Source organism: Erpetoichthys calabaricus, chromosome 9 (genome assembly GCF_900747795.2).
Source record: "Erpetoichthys calabaricus chromosome 9, fErpCal1.3, whole genome shotgun sequence".
NCBI classification, from domain to species: Eukaryota; Metazoa; Chordata; class Cladistia; order Polypteriformes; family Polypteridae; genus Erpetoichthys; species Erpetoichthys calabaricus.
Window position 1 is genome coordinate 136,375,446 of NC_041402.2, and position 20,273 is coordinate 136,395,718.

At 38.6% G+C, this 20,273-nt stretch overlaps 1 protein-coding gene across 1 annotated transcript in view; it reads right to left on the bottom strand.

Annotated features, from left to right (window-relative positions):
• Window positions 1-20,273, bottom strand: part of pmpca (peptidase, mitochondrial processing subunit alpha) — a 48,542-nt gene that overhangs the window by 22,170 nt on the left and 6,099 nt on the right. The window contains exons 3-9 of the mRNA XM_028810210.2: window positions 19,927-20,006; window positions 19,631-19,713; window positions 10,203-10,297; window positions 5,700-5,800; window positions 4,488-4,751; window positions 1,448-1,540; window positions 1,247-1,365 (exon numbers count right to left, since the gene is read on the bottom strand). Of these exons, the coding sequence (XP_028666043.1) occupies window positions 1,247-1,365; window positions 1,448-1,540; window positions 4,488-4,751; window positions 5,700-5,800; window positions 10,203-10,297; window positions 19,631-19,713; window positions 19,927-20,006 (835 nt within the window). The remainder of the gene's footprint in view (window positions 1-1,246; window positions 1,366-1,447; window positions 1,541-4,487; window positions 4,752-5,699; window positions 5,801-10,202; window positions 10,298-19,630; window positions 19,714-19,926; window positions 20,007-20,273) is intronic.

A 20,273-nucleotide genomic window follows, 5' to 3' on the forward strand; every position in this document is an offset into this window, starting at 1 on the left:
TCTAGACTGTAGACTTTATCAATGATACACCTAATGTGCCTCCTGGAGAATGTCCTTGACTGGCCTGTTATTGTGAATGGGGTTTTCTTTACCAAGGAAAGAATTCTGTGATCATCTAGAATTCTCTTTCATGATCGTCCAGGCCTTTTGGTGTTGCTGAGCTCAACGGTGCACTCCATTCTAAGGATAAACCAAATTGTTGACCTGGTCACTCCTAATGTCTCTCTCTCTGATGGGCTTTTTCCTCCCCTCAGCCTAACAATGGGCTGCTTTACTTGTACTGACAGTGCTTTGGCACTCATATTGAAAGTTCATAGCAACAGCTTCCAAGTATTGTACACATTTCACACTTGAAATCAATCCCAGACACTTCCTCTGCTCAATTGTTAGAATGAAATAATGTGGGAACTGCCCACATCTGACCAAGGAACAGATTCTCAGTTAGTCAACTGTCCAGTCACTTTTGGACACTTGATAACACGAAGACTACATACAAAAAGTGCTGTAATTCCTAAACTATTCATCTAATGTGAATGTAAATTCCCTCAGCCCAGCTTCAACTCCAATATTTTTGGTAAAAGGGTAAAATAGCAATATTTTATATCCATGTCAAAATACTTATGGATCTAATTGTATGTGTGAAGAACTGTTTCATGTCTTTCATCTTTAAGGCACTTTACCTTAAATTCCTAACAGTGTCTTGGAATATGTTATTTTATGGATGCAATTAAGAATTTTGAAGACCTGAACTAGGTTGGTTCACGGCCTTCTTTATTCAGTACTAAAGAGGTTTAAACTCCCTTAGCCTGCCAGATAGCACATGCCCTTTAGACTGGAGTTACACTCGGTTGCTCTTCACTGGACAATTCTGGAGCTTCTATGTCTTAATTTGAAGTATTGCAACAAAAACTGCAAAAGTAGTCTAACTGGTGCATTATAGTCTAAATATCACATCATTTTATTATTCCAATGTAGCCGTTTCTACACAGTACCTTGTTGACAATGCTAGTATTTATTCATTCTCTTTGTGTGTGTGTGTTTTAAACGATTCACATTTTTACATTTTTATATGTATGAAAGCATATTAATTTCATTCACCACCATGAACAGTAGAAATATATAGCTAACACAAAAAGTACTTCAGTTTAACACCAAAATGACTAATGTCACTGAATGGAAATAGCTGGATGAAATCAAAAGCCTACAAGCAAGATCTTTATACTCTAAACTAAGATCTTTAACTTACCTGTTCAAAACATTAAGATAAAGTCGTGTGAACATGCCTTTTCCAGGACCTCCTGCTGAAAAAGATCCTCCACCTCCCATCATCATGTTAAGAACAGCGAAAGGAATAAAGTCTTCTTCCTGAAAAGTCAAATTAAATGTATAGGTAAACCAGAAACAACCTTTCAAAACTATTAAAAATATTCTGCAACAGAAAACTCACCAGAAATGAGCAGCTTTCCAATCCAATCATTATGTGTGTCAGCTCTGGTATTGGGGTAGGTCCCAAACTGACATCAGACATATCTTTTTCACACTGTGGTAGAGGAAAAGCAAAACAAAATGCTACATCCATTCAAGTTTTGAAGAAACTCTTTAGTCATGATTAGCACCCAGTTTTAAAATCTGTGCTATAAACCTACTCTAGAAAGGATGTATGAAATAACACACTATACACATCATTACATATCATATATAAATGTACACAAATTAGAATAGTGCATTATACTGGTAACTGAAACAGTACAGAAAAATATTTTTAAAACAGTACCAGCATTTCTAGTAATGGAAGTAAATGGTTGTTTAAAGAACCTCATGATCAGTCGTTTATTAACACGGTTGCAACCTCTCCCTCGCTCTGCGATAAAATACACGTTTTAGATCTCGCTCAATTCACCATTCTCTCCACTGCTTTTCAAATGCATATACATTATTAATCTAAACACTGCTTATACTTTTAGGAGGGCCAAAACTCCTCAATTTGTTGATTTCCATATTGTGGCAAGGTAGGGAGGTGTGTGCTTGAGTGGCAGAGCTGTGCAGCTGCTGTGAGGCGGGTGAAAGCACCGAGTTTCAAAAGCTAGTATCAATACAGAAGTCCAAATGTTAGTTTTTAGTCCAATCCAAAGCTAACACACAAAACACAAACGTTTTATGCCCATGTAAAAGAGCCATAAGGCAGGAATGTTTTCCAAAATAATGCCAGGAATACTTTATTAATCCAAAAACATCCTAGTAATGATAGTAATTCTTTACATTAACATAGCACTTTTCAGTCTATTCAAAGCACTTTTCATCATGAGTGTGGAGCATTTCAACCACCACTAATGTGTAGCATGCACCTGGGACAGGAGTCATTTATGCACAAGTATGCTTATCACACATTAGCTATTAGGTGGTGAAGAGTTGAGAGATAGCCAATTAGAGACATAGGATGATTAGGGGGCCAGAATGATAAGAGCATGGATAGCAATTTAGCCTGGACATCAGAATACTCCGTCTTTTTTAAATGAATGATGTCCAGGGATCTTTTATTACCAGAGTCAGGACCTCGGTTTTACATTTCAACAGAAGGATGGCACCATTTTTACAGCACAGTGTCCCCATCACTACACTGGGAGAGTGGGATCCACATTCAGACCACAGGGTATGTGCCCCTGTTGGCCTCACCATTACCCTTTCCAGCAGCAAATGAAGGTTCTTCTAGACAGTCTCCCATCCGAAGTACTGTTGCAGCCTGAATATGCTTAGCTTCAGGAGAATGACCGCATCTGAAGTGCAAATGGTATGGTTCCTAGAAAGTTCCATGGAACTTTAGTAGTAGCTTATAGAAAGTTTCACAAAAGAAATCAATATTTGGTGTGACCATCCTTTGCCTTATAAACGGCAGAAACTCATTTAGGTTCACTTGCAAGCAGTTTCTGAAGGTGTTTGCGTTGCATGTTATTCCAAGCCTCTTGGAAATCTTGATAACAGCTCCAATGTAGACTTTGGCTCTCTTACTTGCTTCAGTCTCTGCAAGCAGTCCAAAACAGACAAGATGATGTTGAGATTAAGACTCTGTGACAGTCACTACCAATTTTTGCTTTTACCAGATTCGGTTTCTCTTTTTGCAGCAGACTTTTTTTATTAATAACCGTGGCCATGTATCTGGGGTCATTGGGGTAATGCAGAATGATGGAAAAAAATCTTTCTGTACTTCACAGTACTGAAAAGGTTAGTTGTAAATAAATCATGAACTCCATTTGCAGAAATGTAGGCCCAAACCTGCAGGGATGCTCAACCATGCCTCACTGCTTTCTGAAGACATTTATTAATGTACTATTCCCCAGCCCTTCAGCAGACAAAGTGCCTTCTATGTGAGCAAAAATTTCAAATTTTGACTTAGGTGCCAGAACCCCTGCAAGGCATTTGGCTACAATTCCACCTTGGAAGAATGGCCTTTTAGTCACAAATCATCTATGAACACTAATACTGATGAGACTTCTCCAGACTACAGATGGGTGTAGCAGAGTGCCAGTGGTTTCTTCCAGTTCTGAACTGATTGATGTGCTTGACCCTCTACCAATTTCAAGGGGAAGTAAGCTTGATGTATTTCTCGTTTGCTGCACTCATTTTCTATGGTCAATCACTGCGTTTTTGGTCATCAACACTGGCCATTTGTTTGTGGTTCTTCAGAAGTGTTAGGACAGCACATCCGGAAATGACCTGTCTGTAGTGCTTGGGAGAAACCTTAATAAAGCAGGTTGACCACCTTGAGTCTTGTTGCTATATTCACTTTTGTCAAGGAGTAAGATTTTTCACTTTAAAATATGGTTGTCCCTTACCCAGTTTTATTCACTCTACGCATCTGTATCTGTTTCATCCAATCACTTTAATTCTACATACACTTTATGTTATTGCTCATTGGCACGTTTGTTTATTTGTTTAATCAAACACTGGGCTATATGCCTACAGACATATCACTTTTTTTAACTGAAAAGTGGTCTATTACTATACTTGTTTCTATCTTTAAGGACATTCAAATATATTACCATTTCACTGCTTACAAAAAAAATGTTGAGAACTCTAAAATACATTCCTTTCTATTGACACACTAATCCAAAAGACATCAAACAAGTGTCTAAGGCAAATACTTTTGTGAACTATCTAACGTCCCTAAGACTTTAGCACTGAACTGTATCTAGATTAGTGTTGGATTAATACTAAAATTTTGACTCTGACATTGTCATTTTTATCAATGCCATTTTCCTTTGTATTATTATTTGAAATATTCTGTTGAATCAAAACTCTATTTAAAAATAAATAAGACGTTGCTCTATACATAATAAACAATGATGGGTGCCAATTACTTTGATCAGGTTCAGTTTATCTCAGAGACAGTTGTGGGTTTCTCTTTTTCGTGGAGGGGTACCAATAAATTTGTCCATGTCCGTATAAATACCATGCATACACACACAAAGCGCAATAAAATGAAAAATTACCTTGATGATGCCACCTGTATACTGAGCCAAAGAGCAATCTACTTTGTCCGGAGTCCCTGCTCCCCACACAGGCTTCACTCCCAGTAAATACTTGGAGGCACAGTGCATCAACTGCTCGTGATCGACACCCACTCCAGCCAGCACCATGCGCTCTGGGATATAGTAACTCTGCAAATATTTATGAAGCATGGCTTTGTCGATCTTCTCCACATTCTCTACAGGGGTAAAACGGGGCAGACCCACAGTGTTTCCTCGATAAGCTGCCTAGAAAACAAAATAAAAATACTTAATGGATGGTTCTCAAATACAGTCCTGGGGGACTCAGGCAGAATTTGTTTTCCCACTTTTTTACATTCTGGCCATTTAACTTATTGCTTATTTAGATAACAAGCTGAAGTAACTGCTGTCTTTAGTTCATTTTTTTTTAATTAGAAAATGGTCTGCTTATTGCTTCGTGTTTGCATTCTATTCAATGGATCAGGAGCAGGTAGAGAAATCCCTTTTAGAAAAGCCACTCTATCGAATCTGCCTTATGATACAGAGTGGCAACTGCTTAGTGCAGTTCAAAAACATCAGGGGCTTCTCTTGGGAGCAGGTGGCTGTTTTAGCTTGCTGAATTAAAAACTTTTTCAGGTTTGATCTAATTTTGATAAATTTCCTGGAATTAGACTTTGTCTATGTTTACAAATGCCAATGACCTGGCAGCTTACAGGTAAATTCCTGGGATATTCTAAATGTATAAAAGAAGTTAATATAATATAAAATATATTCTAGCTTTCTTTTCTAATGTTTGTTTGGAGTTTCTTGTAGATGAAGACTAACCTTGCAGGTTTAAAAAAAAAAAACCTGCAAGTACATAATACTATTAATTAATTTGATTAGCATTTATCAAAGACTAATCCTGTTTATGATGAATGTAAACATATACACAGCAGCATATATTATTTTTACAAAACAAATAAGCACCCTAATACACAGGAAAGTAATCAAATAACTATTTAAGGTCTACAGAAACACATTGTGAGCACTTCATAAGCTCAGGATTCTGTGAACCTAAGGAAATGAAGGTGCACAAACTATAATGTCAAAACTGTAAAATTCCAATGCCATCTTGTAAAAGAATATAAAATCAAAAAATCAAGAAGGGTTATTAACACATCATATCCAAGATATAATTCCTAAGTTTCATAGTTTATATTACAATTAACTTACTGCATGAATCATTTCAGTAAGAAGCGGCTCAGGATCTGGTCTCATATTTAGATCCTCCAACTCAAATCGAACTGCCATGCGGGTCATTTCAATTTCATCATCTGCAAAAAAAAAAAAGTAAATATGTTTTAGTCAATTAAATATTGTAAATGTTTTCACTCCAGTTGGTTTGCAAAAAAAGCAATCAACAAAAGTAAATTTTTTTGGGAGAAAAAAAATAATGCAGAACACAATTCTATCAACAGATTTAATTATAAAATCCATCCAAGATTATCAAATTGAGTTCATAATATGAATGGCTCTTGCCTGGTACACTACATACATTTTGTCAAAATCAGTATTGCTGATCTGTAACTTACTTTGCAAAAATTAAACTTTCTGAATTTTGAATTAATCTGAAATAAAACATTCTACCCTGCAGATCAGAATAAATCGAATTACCACTAGACTTACAATTCTTCAACATGTAACTCTGTCATGCCTCCCTTAACACAAAAAATAAGACTGTTCTGTGCTCACTCTAGTAAAACGACAGTACATCCCATTATTTTGGAAGGATCTCCGAGATCTTGCATTGTTCGATTCAAGGCTTCATAAGCTCTTATGTGCCATGGTGCACTCATCCCAAACTATTACCTTTGAATGTTGCAAGACTTTTGCCTTTCCAGAGCCCTTGCGTATGTTGCAAATTAGATTTTCGTTGTGAGCGAGGTTTAATGGTAATTTCAATGCCGAATGTGTTGTACGGCCTCCATCTAATAATGTAGAAGCGATTCCCCATGACACTACAGCCAGAGCTATGTCACCATTCACTCTCTCGGCAAGAATCGGGTTTATTAAGAATGTTTTTCCTGTTCCTCTGTTGTCATACGTAATTTCCATTTCAAACGTGAAAATAATTTTTTTTATATATCTGAACATATGCAAAGCAGCTGGACTTTGTAAATGAAAAATGCACCATGTTAAACTAAACTGAATTATGTACTCATTTGAGAAGTTTTCAAACTAGGAAAATAGAGCTATACTACATTAATACCAAAACATTCTGAACACTGCAATACAATTAGTACTAAAATATTACTGAAACTTCTGATACATCATTTGCATACTTATTTTTGCTAGTATGTCCTCATATGCATCTATACGCATTCTGATTCACTCTTGTGCAATTTACTTTACATTCATTCATAGTCATTAAATTGTATTCATTAATTGTTTTCTGCTCTAATGACTGTCACCTTGGGACATCTTTAACTTTATGCCTTTTGGTGATCACTTCATCTTCTGCCCACTTAACTATTCATATTAAAAGAACAATGTGGATTTTGGGACATTTATGGTTTATAGTGGATGTTTTTGTTCAAAATCCAAATCACCATGGATTCCAAAAACACCTTTGGAAAATCATTTTGCCAAATAAATTTGTAACCAAGATCAGTCCCCTTCAAATGCCACAGAACATGTCTGGCTACAGAATTCTGTGGAGACAGGGTATTTCTTTAAGCCAACTCTAGGTCTGGTCAGTGTCAGACATCAAAGAAAGAAAAAATAATGCAATGATGATGCAAATCGTAATTTACAATCAAAGAGTGGAACAGTACGAGACAGCAGACAATACAGGGATTAGTCATGGTTCATCTGAAACTATTCTTCATTAATAATTAAACTTGAGCAAGGTCTGTGCACTTTGGGTTCCCAGAACATTGACTCCTGAAATTAAGCATCATTTCATCCGTTGTTCCAAGGGGAATCTAAAGCTAATGAATCCTGACTGGGAGATGCAGTTTGGGAACCCCTCTCAGCCTGCATAATAATTTACTTTCAACAAAAATATAACAGTGGTATGTCTTTCATTTCCTAGGAACATCCAAGTACTGGGGTGTTTTCCAAACAAAGATTTTTAGTGAAGCAGTATTTAGTTGGATGAAATGAAATCAAATGTGAAAAACTGGCTGTGCAAAAATTTGGGTACCCCTGTCATTTTGCTGATTTGAATGCATGTAACTGCTCGATACTGATTACTTGCAACACCAAATTGGTTGGATTAGCTCATTAAGCCTTGAACTTCATAGACCGGTGTGTCCAATCATGAGAAAAGGTATTTAAGGTGGTCAGTTGCAAGTTGTGCTTCCCTTTGACTCTCCTCTGAAGACTGACAGCATGGGATCCTCAAAGCAACTCTTAAAAGATCTGAAAACAAAGATTGTTCAGTATTATGGTTTAGGGGAAGGCTACAAAAAGCTCTCAGGTTTAAACTGTCAGTTTCAACTGTAAGGAATATAATCAGGAAATGGAAGGCCACAGGCACAGTTGCTGTTAAACCCAGGTCTGGCAGGCCAAGAAAGATACAGGAGCGGCATATGCGCAGGATTGTGAAAATAGTTACAGACTACCCACAGATCGCCTCCAAAGAGCTGCAAGAACATCTTGCTGCAGATGGTGTATTTGTACATCGTTCTACAATTCAGCGCAATTTGCATAAAGAACATCTGTATGGCAGGGTGATGAGAAAGAAGCCCTTTCTGCACTCACGCCACAAACAGAGTCGCTTGTTGTATGCAAATGCTCATTTAGAAAAGCCAGATTCATTTTGGAACAAAATGCTTTGGACTGATGAGACCAAAATTGAGTTATTTGGTCATAACAAAAAGCGCTTTGCATGGTGGAAGAAAAACACCTGCTACCTACTGTCAAATTTGGTGGAGGTTCCATCATGCTGTGGGACTGTGTGGCTAGTTCAGGGACTGGGGCCCTTGTTAAAGTCGAGGGTCAGATGAATTCAACCCAATATCAACATATTCTTCAGGATAATGTTCAAGCATCAGTCACAAAGTTGAAGTTACACAGGGGTTGGATATTCCAACAAGACAATGACCCAAAACACAGTTCGAAATCTACAAAGGCAATTCATGCAGAGGGAGAAGTACAATGGAAGGGCCGTCACAGTCCCCTGACTTGAATATCATCAAAAATCTATGGGATGATTTGAAGCAGGCTGTCCATGCTCGGCAGCCATCAAATTTAACTGAACTGGAGAGATTTTGTATGGAAGAATGGTCAAAAATACCTCCATCCAGAATCGAGACACTCATCAAAGGCTATAGGAGGCGTCTAGAGGCTGTTATATTTGCAAAATTTGCTAGATTGTTTTAACCAGTGTTTCTACATGGTTAAATACATTCAGTTTCAGCCCAAAGTGAAATGGTTTAAGACTCTCCAGCATAATAGTCAAATGTTATACCATATTCAAGCTTCCCTTATGAATGGTCAGTTGTCCAGGTTTTGATGTTGCAAAGCATCTTCAAACATTTACACCTCTACTCTTTATCTTGAATACAAGTTTCAAAGTAGGTTTGTAGGAATGGGTGTTTGTTCTTTATTTAAATCCACATCCTCAGTCCAATCTCAACAACATTTTGCACACATATCCCACTTTGTCAGGAAGGGAAAGACTACTTTGGAACCCACAATTTTAACCTTGGGGTTTCCTTTTCACTACAGTGAGTTTTAATGACAGTGTCTTTTCCTGGATTTTGAGCCCTGAAATTAATTTATTATCCAGGAAATGGGACTATCCTAAGTTTGAATAAAGAGATTTGTCACACAATTGTCTGAGAGAAAAATTTGTTATGAATTGTATCAGTATTTATTTATTTTGTCAAAACTATGGTTCCTAAGAAAAGGACTTCAATTGCCAAAGTGTGTTCTGCTGCCAAATAGAAGTCAGATCATTCTGCCTTAAAATTACAACTGGGTCCTGGGACAAGTTGGTAATATGAGGGGATCAGCTTTTTACAGTTTGTAACAAGACAACATTCTGGAACTCAGGAATCATTTAGATATAATTTTGGGTGTTCTAATAGTGAGGAATCACTGCAGTCTTGCTATATTTACATGGATCCTATTCTCAACCAGGACATTTCAGAGTATTTGCTAATATAAAAAACGTTATTAAAAAAAATCCTGAATATCTCTAAATATTTTGAAAAGTTCCTTATTACTTTAAGGAAAAAATTTACACCTGACTCTCTAAAATATGTTTCCGTTACAAATGGCCTCATAACTGCTCCCAGACTGACTGACTTAAAATGCATCATTGCAAGAGTTTCCATGAATTATTTTTGTTCATAGCATGATGTGCATCTAGAACGAATATGCGGACAACCTCACACTGGTGCAAAGGGTCAGTGTTATTTGGAATTATATTAGACAAGTTTGGCCAAATTCAGATCTCTTTACTAACTAAATTATCCAAACAAATAACACTCTCTCTTTAAATAGGCCAACTTTAAAAGGAGTAAATCATCACAACTGATAACCTCACACAACATGAAAATTTTAAAAACACAAAATGTGTGGGTATTTTTTTCTTTCACTCTCCTCTATACCGCATATAATAGCAAAAAAAAAAAAATCAGATATAGAGTTGTGAAATGGGAATGACTACATGAGATTGGATCAATGAAATAATTAGAATGATAAACAAATGAAGCTACAACAGACCTGTTAACCTTGGCTGAAGGACCACATCTGATAAAAGGCTAACTACAGTGTCAAGGCCTTTCACTTCTGCAGACACAGCATACATTGTGGTATCTCTGTAAAACAAATTTATGTTATTGTCAGGGATATTTTAGGACAAGCAACAGCTAAACAGAAGAAACATTGCATTAAAGTACTTTTAAAGAAAATGAATTTTGGTCATGATGTAGTATATTAATTAGAGAACTGGGCAATATTAGAGTTATTTAAAAACAAACATCTCAGTACAACCACAACTGGTGATATAATATTCAGTACAATAAATTGTTCTGTCACAAATAAAATCAATATAAAACCATAACAAAAACAGAGTTGTTACAAGCCATTTATAAGGCAAGGGCAAGTCAGAAAAAAGATTTTTTGTTTTTTATTAAATGCAACAAAAAATAAAAAGTATAAAATAAATTATTTCTTGAAACATCCGAAAACAATTGTTGCTGTTTAATTGTTTACTCGAATCTGACTTTTTCTGACTTTGATAGATTTAACATGCCAGGCCTTTCTATCGGGTTGTTTCCCTATGCCTTCGAGTTGGGGGAAGGACACTGACTGTTGTTTGCGCTTATGTGCCGAACAGCAGTTCAGAGTACCCAGCCTTCTTGGAGTCCCTGGAAGAGGCGCTACAAGGTGCAGCTCCTGGGGACTCCAACGACCTGCTGGGAGACTTAAACACTCACGTCGGCAACGACAGTGAAACCTGGAGAGGTGTGATTGGGAGGAATGGCCTCCCTGATCTAAACTCGAGTGGTGTTGCACTTCTGTGCTGGCCATGGATTGTCCATAACGAACACCATATTCGAGCATAAGGGTGTCCATAAGTGCACTTGGCACCAGGATGCCCAAGGTCACAGCTCAATGATCGACTTTGTAAGTGTGTCATTGGATCTGCGACCTTATGTCTTGGACACTCGGGTGAAGAGAGGGGCTGAGCTGTCAACTGATCACCACCTGGTGGTAAGTTGGATCAGATGGCGGGAGAGGCTGCTGGACAGACCAGGCAGACCCAAACGAATAATGAGAGTCTGCTGGGAACATCTGGCAGAGGAACCGGTCAGAAAGATCTTTAACTGCCACCTCCGGCAGAACTTCAACCTCATTCTGAGGGAGGCAAAGGACATTGAGTCTGAATGGGCCATGTTCCGAGCCTCCATTGTCGAAGCAGCAGAACGGCACTGTGGCCGCAAGGTTGCCGGTGCCTCTCGTGGCGGCAATCCACGAACCCAGTGGTGGACACCTAAGGTTCGAGAGGCCGTCAAGTTGAAGAAAGAGTCCTATTGGGTCTGGTTGACCAGTGGGACTCCAGAGGCAGCTGAGGGGTACCGGTGGGCCAAGCGTGTGGTGGCATTGGCTGTTGCAGAGGCAAAAACTCGGGCATGCAAGGAGTTTGGGGAAGCCATGGAAAACGACTTTCGTTCAGCACCAAGAAGGTTCTGGCAAACTGTCAGGCGCCTCAGGAGGGGAAAGCGGTTCTCCACCAAAACTGTGTACAGTGGAGATAGGGCCCTATTGACTTCAACTTGAGACGTTATAGACCGGTGGAAGGAATACTTCGAGGATCTTCCCATAATCCCACCAGCATGTCTTCCTTAGAGGAAGGAGAGATGGAGGACTTTTTGGGGGGGGGGGGTGTTAGTGGTGCCACCCATAACAGGGGCCGAGGTAGTTAAGCTCTGAGGTGGGGGGGCCCCTGGGGTGGACAAGGTTCACCCTGGGTTCCTCAAGGCTCTGGATGTTGTGGGGCTGTCATGGTTGACATGTCTCTGCACCATTGCATGGACATCGGGGGCAGTACCGCTGGATTGGCAAACCGGGTGGTGGTCCCCCTTTTTAAGAAGGGTGACAGGAGGATGTGCTCCAACTATAGGGGGATCACACTCCTCTGCCTCCCCAGTAAGGTCTATTCAGGGGTGCTGGAGAAGACAGTTTGGTCGATGGTTGAATCTCGGATTCAAGAGGATCAATGCAGATTCCGTCCCGACCGTGGAACACTGGACCAGCTCTACACCCTGGCCAGAATCCTGGAGGGGGCATGGGAGTTTGCCCAACCAGTCCACATGTGTTTTGTGGATTTGGAGAAGGCATTCGACCGTGTCCCTTGAAGCATCCTGTGGGGTGTGCTCCAAGAGTACGGGGTACAAGGCTCATTGTTACGAGCCATTCAGTCCCTGTACAGGAGGAGCAGGAGCTTGGTCCGCATTGCAGATAATAAGTCGGACTCATTTCCTGTTGAGGTTGGACTCCGCCAGGGGCTGCCCTTTGACACCGATTCTGTTCATAAGTTATATGGACAGAATTTCTAGGTGCAGCCAAGGAGCGGAGGGAGTCTGTTTCGTTGACTTCAGAATCTCGTCTCTGCTATTTGCGGATGACGTGGTTCTGTTGGCTTCATCGGACAGTGACCTCCAGCTCTCACTGGAGCGGTTCGCAGCGGAGTGTGAAGCAATGGGGATGAGAGTCAGCACCTCTAAATCTGAAGCCATGGTTCTCAGCCGGAAAAGGGTGGAATGTTCTCTCCGGGTTGGGAACACATTACTTCCTCAAGTGGAGGAGTTCAAGTATCTCGAGGTCTTGTTCACGAGTGAGGGAAGAATGGAGCGGGAGGTTGACAGACGGATCGGTGCAGCATCCGCAGTAATGTAGGCTCTGCAACGGTCCGTCGTGGTGAAGAGAGAGCTGAGCCAAAAGGCGAGGCTGTCGATTTACCATTCGATCTACGTTGAATCATACCCTCTCCCCTATGGCCACAAGCTTTGGGTAGTGACCGAAAGAGCAAGATCGTGGATACAAGCGGCCAAAATGAGTTTTCTCCGCAGGGTGGCTGGACTTTCCCTTAGAGATAGGGTGAGGAGTTCAGTTATCCGGGAGAGACTCGGAGAAGAGTCGCTGCTCCTCCGCATTGAGAGGAGTCAGTTGAGGTGGTTCGGGCATCTGGTTAGGATGCCCCCTGGACGCCTCCCTGGAGGGGTGTTCCGGGCATGCCCCACTGGGAGAAGGCCACGGGGCAGACCCAGGACATGCTGGAGGGATTATATCTCCTGGCTGGCCTTGGAACAGGGTCCTCCCAGAGGAGCTGGAGGAGGTGGCTGGGGAGAGGGAGGTCTGGGCTTCCCTGCTTAGGCTGCTGCCCCCACAACCCGACTTCGGATAAGCGGTGGATAATGGATGGCCTTTCTATTCAAAACTATTTTTCCATGTTCCTTCAAGGACATATGCATAGTTTCAGTAATGCTATCTATCCATTCTATACATCTTGGCCTCTGTCATCCACGTGTCCTTTTGCCTTCAATTTTCCCCAACATGAGACTTCTCCAAAAGAATCCTGTCTTCTCCTTATGTGACCTTTTGAAGAAAAAAAAAATCAATCCTTCCAGTGAGGAGCCTGTTGTATTTAATTATTGATTTGTTGGATCTTCTTGCTATCCAATGAACTCTTTTTCAGCACTAAAGTTGAAGAGCATACATTCTTTTGCATTCACCTTTAGCTATAGTGCTGCTCTTACAACCGTATGTCACTACTGAAAACACCACACCTTTAACAATACAGACCTTTGTTGACAATGAGATGTCTCTGCTCTTTAGGGTCTTGTCTAAATTTGACATTAACTGTCCTTCCAAGAAGCAACCACTATAGATTTTGCGGATATCCGTTGGATGTAATAAATCAACAGAGATCCAGAAAAATATCTATTTCTGTTTTATTGATTATGTGGACCATAAACTATGTGGACATAAACTGAACATGAAACAACAAACCGATTAAAAATAGAGAAATAAGTACAACAAGATTGTATACTATCATCCTACTTTATTAATCTACATGCTTTGTATATCAGCCGAAGTGCTGATCTAGAGGACTCACATGCCAGAATCAAAATTGCCAGAAGAAATATCAACAACCTCAGACATGCAGATGATGCTACTTCAATGACTAATATCAAGGTAGATTTTAAGAGACATTGATGAAAAGTTAGAAGAGAAAGTGCCAAAGCTGGTTTGTTGCTCAACATCAAGAAAACCAAGATTATGTCAAGCAACTCTATCAACTCTCTGATAATAGATGAAAAGGAATTAGAAGCAGTAACAGATTTTGTTTTCCTTGACTCCAAAAACAATACATGCAATGATAAAATCAAGGCCAATATTAATCAAAATCCAAATGGAACGAGGTATCTATCTTTTCTTTAAGCCTTAAAAATTCAGCACAGCAAAATAAATCAAAGATTAAAAAACATGATCAAGCTATCAGAACTATAAGCACAATAGTTTATTTGGCTTTATTTGGCTGAAAATTTAGAATTTTCTGACAATTAGCAAAATATAAAATGTCTCAAGTTTTGCTCAGTGCATATTTGTTTTGGATTTGCTGTATCTGTAGTGTAGAGCATCATATTAACATGAGGAGCCTGGTTAAAAATATTGATTTTCCAATTAATAGTTATTTTTTATTTAAATGATTTAATATCGTTTGTACCTTGTGAATCTCTATCCTGCTCAATTACTACAGTACAGTAATCCCTCCTCCATCGCGGGGGTTGCGTTCCAGAGCCACCCGCGAAATAAGAAAATCCGCGAAGTAGAAACCATATGTTTATATGGTTATTTTTATATTGTCATGCTTGGGTCACAGATTTGCGCAGAAACACAGGAGGTTGTAGAGAGACAGGAACGTTATTCAAACACTGCAAACAAACATTTGTCTCTTTTTCAAAAGTTTAAACTGTGCTCCATGACAAGACAGAGATGACAGTTCTGTCTCACAATTAAAAGAATGCAAACATATCTTCCTCTTCAAAGGAGTGCGCGTCAGGAGAGAGAGAACAAAGAAAGCAGTCAAAAAAAAAAATCAATAGGGCTGTTTGGCTTAAGTATGCGAAGCACCGCCAGTACAAAGCTGTTGAAGGCGGCAGCTCACACCCCCTCCGTCAGGAGCAGGGAGAGAGAGAGAGAGACAGATAAAAACAACGAGTGAAAAATCAATACGTGCCCTTTGAGCTTTTAAGTATGCGAAGCACCATGCAGCATGTCCTTCAGGAAGCAGCTGCACACAGAAGGTAGCAACGTCCCTATCGTCTAGGTGTGCGAACAGCCCCCCTGCTCACACCCCCCTACGTCAGCGCAAGAGAGAGAGAGAGAGAGAGAGAGAGAGAGAGAGAAAGAAAGTAAGTTGGGTAGCTTCTCAGCCATCTGCCAATAGCGTCCCTTGTATGAAATCAACTGGGCAACCAACTGAGGAAGCATGTACCAGAAATTAAAAGACCCATTGTCCGCAGAAACCCGCGAAGCAGCGAAAAATCCGCGATACATATTTAAATATGCTTACATATAAAATCCGCGATGGAGTGAAGCCACGAAAGGCGAAGCGCGATATAGCGAGGGATCGCTGTATATGTAGATTTTTGTTCCTCTTCATTTTTGGCGTCCTATCCAGTAGATGGCGCTAATGTGCCTGTTACGTCTTTCCACGGGAAAGTGCACTTTACTACTTTGCATAAAATGGTGCGTCTTTTTTAACTGAAGTCAGTGTTTTCAATACTTAAACCAGATGTGTGGACTTACTACGGATTCAAACGGTGCATGGGTAAAAAAGCAACTATATAAAAGCAAAGCCATACATAAGCTGTATAGCTCAAAAGTTAATTACTGTTGTAACTCAATAAATATGAGAAATCACTCATCCCAATGTTCCCCAGAAATGTTATCTCAATCGATATCCATACGAGTTTTCGATTGGAGACTGCGTTTAGCTCCAAGCTTCCATTTAAGTCGCCTTGTGCTCAAGAAAACAATCTATAACAGTTTTTATTGTAAAGATTAGAGACCTTGCAACGTGCCACACCCGGCAAAAAAGGCAGGCAACTGTTGAAATTTTCAAATCAGCGTGAAATACGACCATGTGCTCAAAGCAGCCTACTTGAAGTAGCTCCATAATAGCGCTGTTATCATTCACAATGGCCAGTTCTTTTTCTTTTGTGTTCCATTCATTCAATTCTGCTGCCAAAAAGCATCAGCTCTAGGTCCTCCTTTTAAAATGCTTCCTTTTTGTCTGACAGCTGTCAGGACACATTTTCAAGACTGACTAATGTGGCTGGTATAAGTAGGAAACTGAAGATATGTGTAACTTGTAGAATTATAGAAAGATAAGAGCATAACCGCTGTATCTTTAATTTCAACTAATTCTAAGATTTTACATGTTCAGTGGGTGCAATGCTGTAAAAAAGTTTAAAAAGAGCAATGACATTTTGTTACACAACTTATAAATACTGATGTTAACAGTTCTTTACTAATCAAGTATTTCTCCTTAAATGTCATTCCATGCTTAAGCATATGTTATGAAGTCACTATGCTGACATACTTCAAATAAAAAGTGTTACTGAAATGTGGCACATTACATTAATGTTCTCTATGCATGTTTAAGTAATTTCTAAAAAAAGCCACCACTTCAAATATATCAGTGCACGCTAATTCAGTCAATATAAAAATCGAAAGTGAATTGAATCAAAGCATCATGAATTGGAATCGGATCAGGATATCAGTGCTTATACCCAGCCCTAATGAGGAGTTTTATGGACATAGTAAGCTTTCATACATGTGTTTAAGACAGAAACAGTATTGGCCATGAGCTACCTACTGTGTGTTTCCAACTTGTGAATTGATTGCCCACATAAAAGAGTCAAATTATATATGCTTCAGTTAAATCATAAATTAATGTTAAAAAAAAACAAAGCAGACTGGGAGCATAAACAAACATTATAAGTACAGAACTGCTACTAAATATCTAAAACACCACGGCAGGAGATCAGAGGTGGGTAGTAACGAGTTACATTTACTCCGTTACATTTACTGGAGTAACTTTTTTTTTTTTTTTTTAAATTGTACTTCTAAGAGTAGTTTTACTGCACCTTACTTTTTACTTTTATTTGAGTACATTTGTGAAGAAGAAACGCTACTCTTACTCAGCTACATTGGGCAACACTCGAATCGTTACTTTGTTCCCCATTATATACACTGTATTACAAACATGCACAGCGGAAGGTCCGCGCGGCCGCCACGTATTCTTTAGCTAAAACTCCCTAAACCGTTTCCCATTCATTCTCTATGGTAGTAGTAAACCACTACCGATGCGATCTATTTTCTACCACTTCTGTTTCGGGGTGGGGGGGTGGGGGCACTGTTCTGCGCTTTTCACTGCTCTGCAGGTGGACAGTATTGGCTCTGCCTGCCTGCTTGCCTGCCTTCCTGCAGCATCTGCCTTAGTTGACGTACTGGGGCGTTTTTCTTTTTTTTCTTAAGTAAATCGTTAAGTTTAAAATGTCGATCGTGGTTATTTCTGTTGATTAATTAATGCTTTCATTGATTATAGCTAAATACTGTTATCAAGTAGTCGCTATTTTTGCCTGTTGTATACAATCTATCTAGCGTCTTTCACATCTATCTCCACTCTCACTGCCTGGAAGCCTGCGTGCAGTGTGTGTCGATTGATATATGATTTAATGTATTTATTTTTGACATAATTCTCCGAGTTGTAAAATACATATACATTATATATAAAAACGAAACTACTATATAGCTAATACTGTTATGCATCTGTCTAGTGCCTTCTGTCTGCCTATTATATAAGTGCCTTCCCTATCTATTGGTTTATCTAGTGCCTTTCACATGTGAATGTACTCTCACTGCCTGCTTGCCTTTCTGCAGCACCTGTCATATAGTGCCTTTCACATCTATCTATCTATCCATCCATCCCTCTAGCTGTTTTTTTTTTTCTCCTGACAGTTTTATATCTTCCATCTTCTATTATACAGTGCCTTCCCAGTTTATCTAGTAACTTCTCTGTCTGTGCATTATTCAGTGATCTGTCTGACAGTGTATGTCTTACAGAACTTAAAAATAAGAACCGTTATAAGGACACTTGTTCATGTTAATTGCAGTCTCAATTTTTAAGTTTTTTAAAAAGAGCATCCTACATCTATTATATGGTGACTGTGTAAACTATCTACAACTGGCCAGTCAAGGTAAAGTGAGACTTGTTGTACGTGCACAAGCTGCCTTGTTCTAATGTTATTTTCTAGCAGCTATGCTATTTGGAGGGCAAGTGAATATACAGTATTATACTGTCAGTGTACAGTCAGTATATCTTGTCACTGTAAGTAGTTTGCACTGTTCAAACATACATGTTACCTTCTGTAGGTATCGGCTTCAAAAGCTTGGTTGTGAAAAACTGAGATTTGGAACTTTGTTATTTTTGCATCTTTATTTTGTAAAGATGTTATTTATTTTTTACTCATTTTATATTTTATATTTTATTATTTGGAAATAGCAGAATTTACACATTATTTTATATTTTTGTCTGTCTTATTACAACATTTCTAAAAAAAATAAATCATTTACTATGATCAAACAGTTCCTCAGTACTTGAGTTGTCTTTTCACCAAATACTTTTTTTACTCTTGCTCGAGTAATTTTTTGGATGACTACTTTTTACTTTACTTGAGTAATATTATTTTGAAGTAACGCTACTCTTACTTGAGTACAATTTTTGGCTACTCTACCCACCTCTGCATACTACTATGAAATGAGTGGAAGGTAATTAACACCAGCAGCCAGAGCAATTTAAGTAACTACTCCAAACTTAGCAGCAAACTGCTATGCTTAACTGTTTAGTTAGATAACAAATGTTTTATTTCAGTCTATTAGAGAAACATCAATATCCTTTTCTTTTATTTTAAGTTTCATTAAACAGTTTACTTACAAATAACTCATATACGATCATCCTTCAAAGCTAAGCAACAGTGGTGTGGTATTTTCAAATATTGACGCTCTCCTGATTATTGAATACCACTTGTGGCAAAACAAAATAAATAAATGGCATATATGAAATAAACATGTAAAAGTACATATATATGGAAGCAGGAATAATCAAGCTACTTTATCAGCCACTTCATGTCTGCCGTAGCACGAATCGTGCAAGCAAGTGAGAAAGAGAACATGTAAGCAAACAACACGTGTGCATAAACACAAAAAAAAAAAAAGAGACTAATGCCAAACAGGAGAAAGGATGCTATAGTAAGCACTAGTCAGTACTTAGTAGAAATTACCAAGAATATGGTGAAAATTAAATTTGCTTATTTTAAGCTGCTTGACATTAATAAGTTCAGATGTACGTGTAAAGGTTTACATGCTTCAGATTCTTGATATAAAAAGTTTCAGATTTCTTGGATTTTAACATCCCTACTCCAAAACGCTACATATTCTTTTAGCAACACGTTTGACTAACAATCACATTTGCAGCACAGTTTCTCAAATACAATTAGTTTAACTCTGCCTTAGGTATCCTGTATAGATGGCATGGCACAGTTGTACATATGGTAAAACAAACCTCTTAGTCTTACCTCGAAGTTTGGCAGTCACAAATTCCTCCATGTTTTTCTAGGGTAAGAAGAATTTCATCTTTGCTTCCATATTGAGCTGTTGACTTAAAATATAATGAATGAATAATTTAAAAGTTCAGCAAATACACACTTAGGCTTACAAAGTATCCAAAGCTCAAAAATATATTTTTTATTCATTTCAAAAAAAGATAATTAATAAAAAGATAAGCTGATGTTGTTACAAATGTTATGTTACTTCAGCTACACGAGGAACAGATAAATATATAATTCTAAAGAAGGAAAATAACCAGACTTACAGAAAATGCCAATTTCTCAAGGAAGTGTGAAACTCCACTAGGATATTTTGCTTCATGTCTTGATCCAGAATTGACTAGAACTATAAAAATTGGAAAGTTAAAAATCAACATACAGTTAAACAAAAAATGAAAGCACATAATTTACATTGATAAATACAAGTTGACTGTTACTTTGGATACATGTGTGGATGTTTATTACTTAAATAAAAGATGGTGTATATACTTGTACATCAGTCTGAAGCAAATGAATCCAAGTCCAAGAATTTTCCCCTTACAATTGTTTCTACTTTCAGACTTAATACCACACTGAAAAACCTGAAACCATCATACAGTTTGACTAATTAACA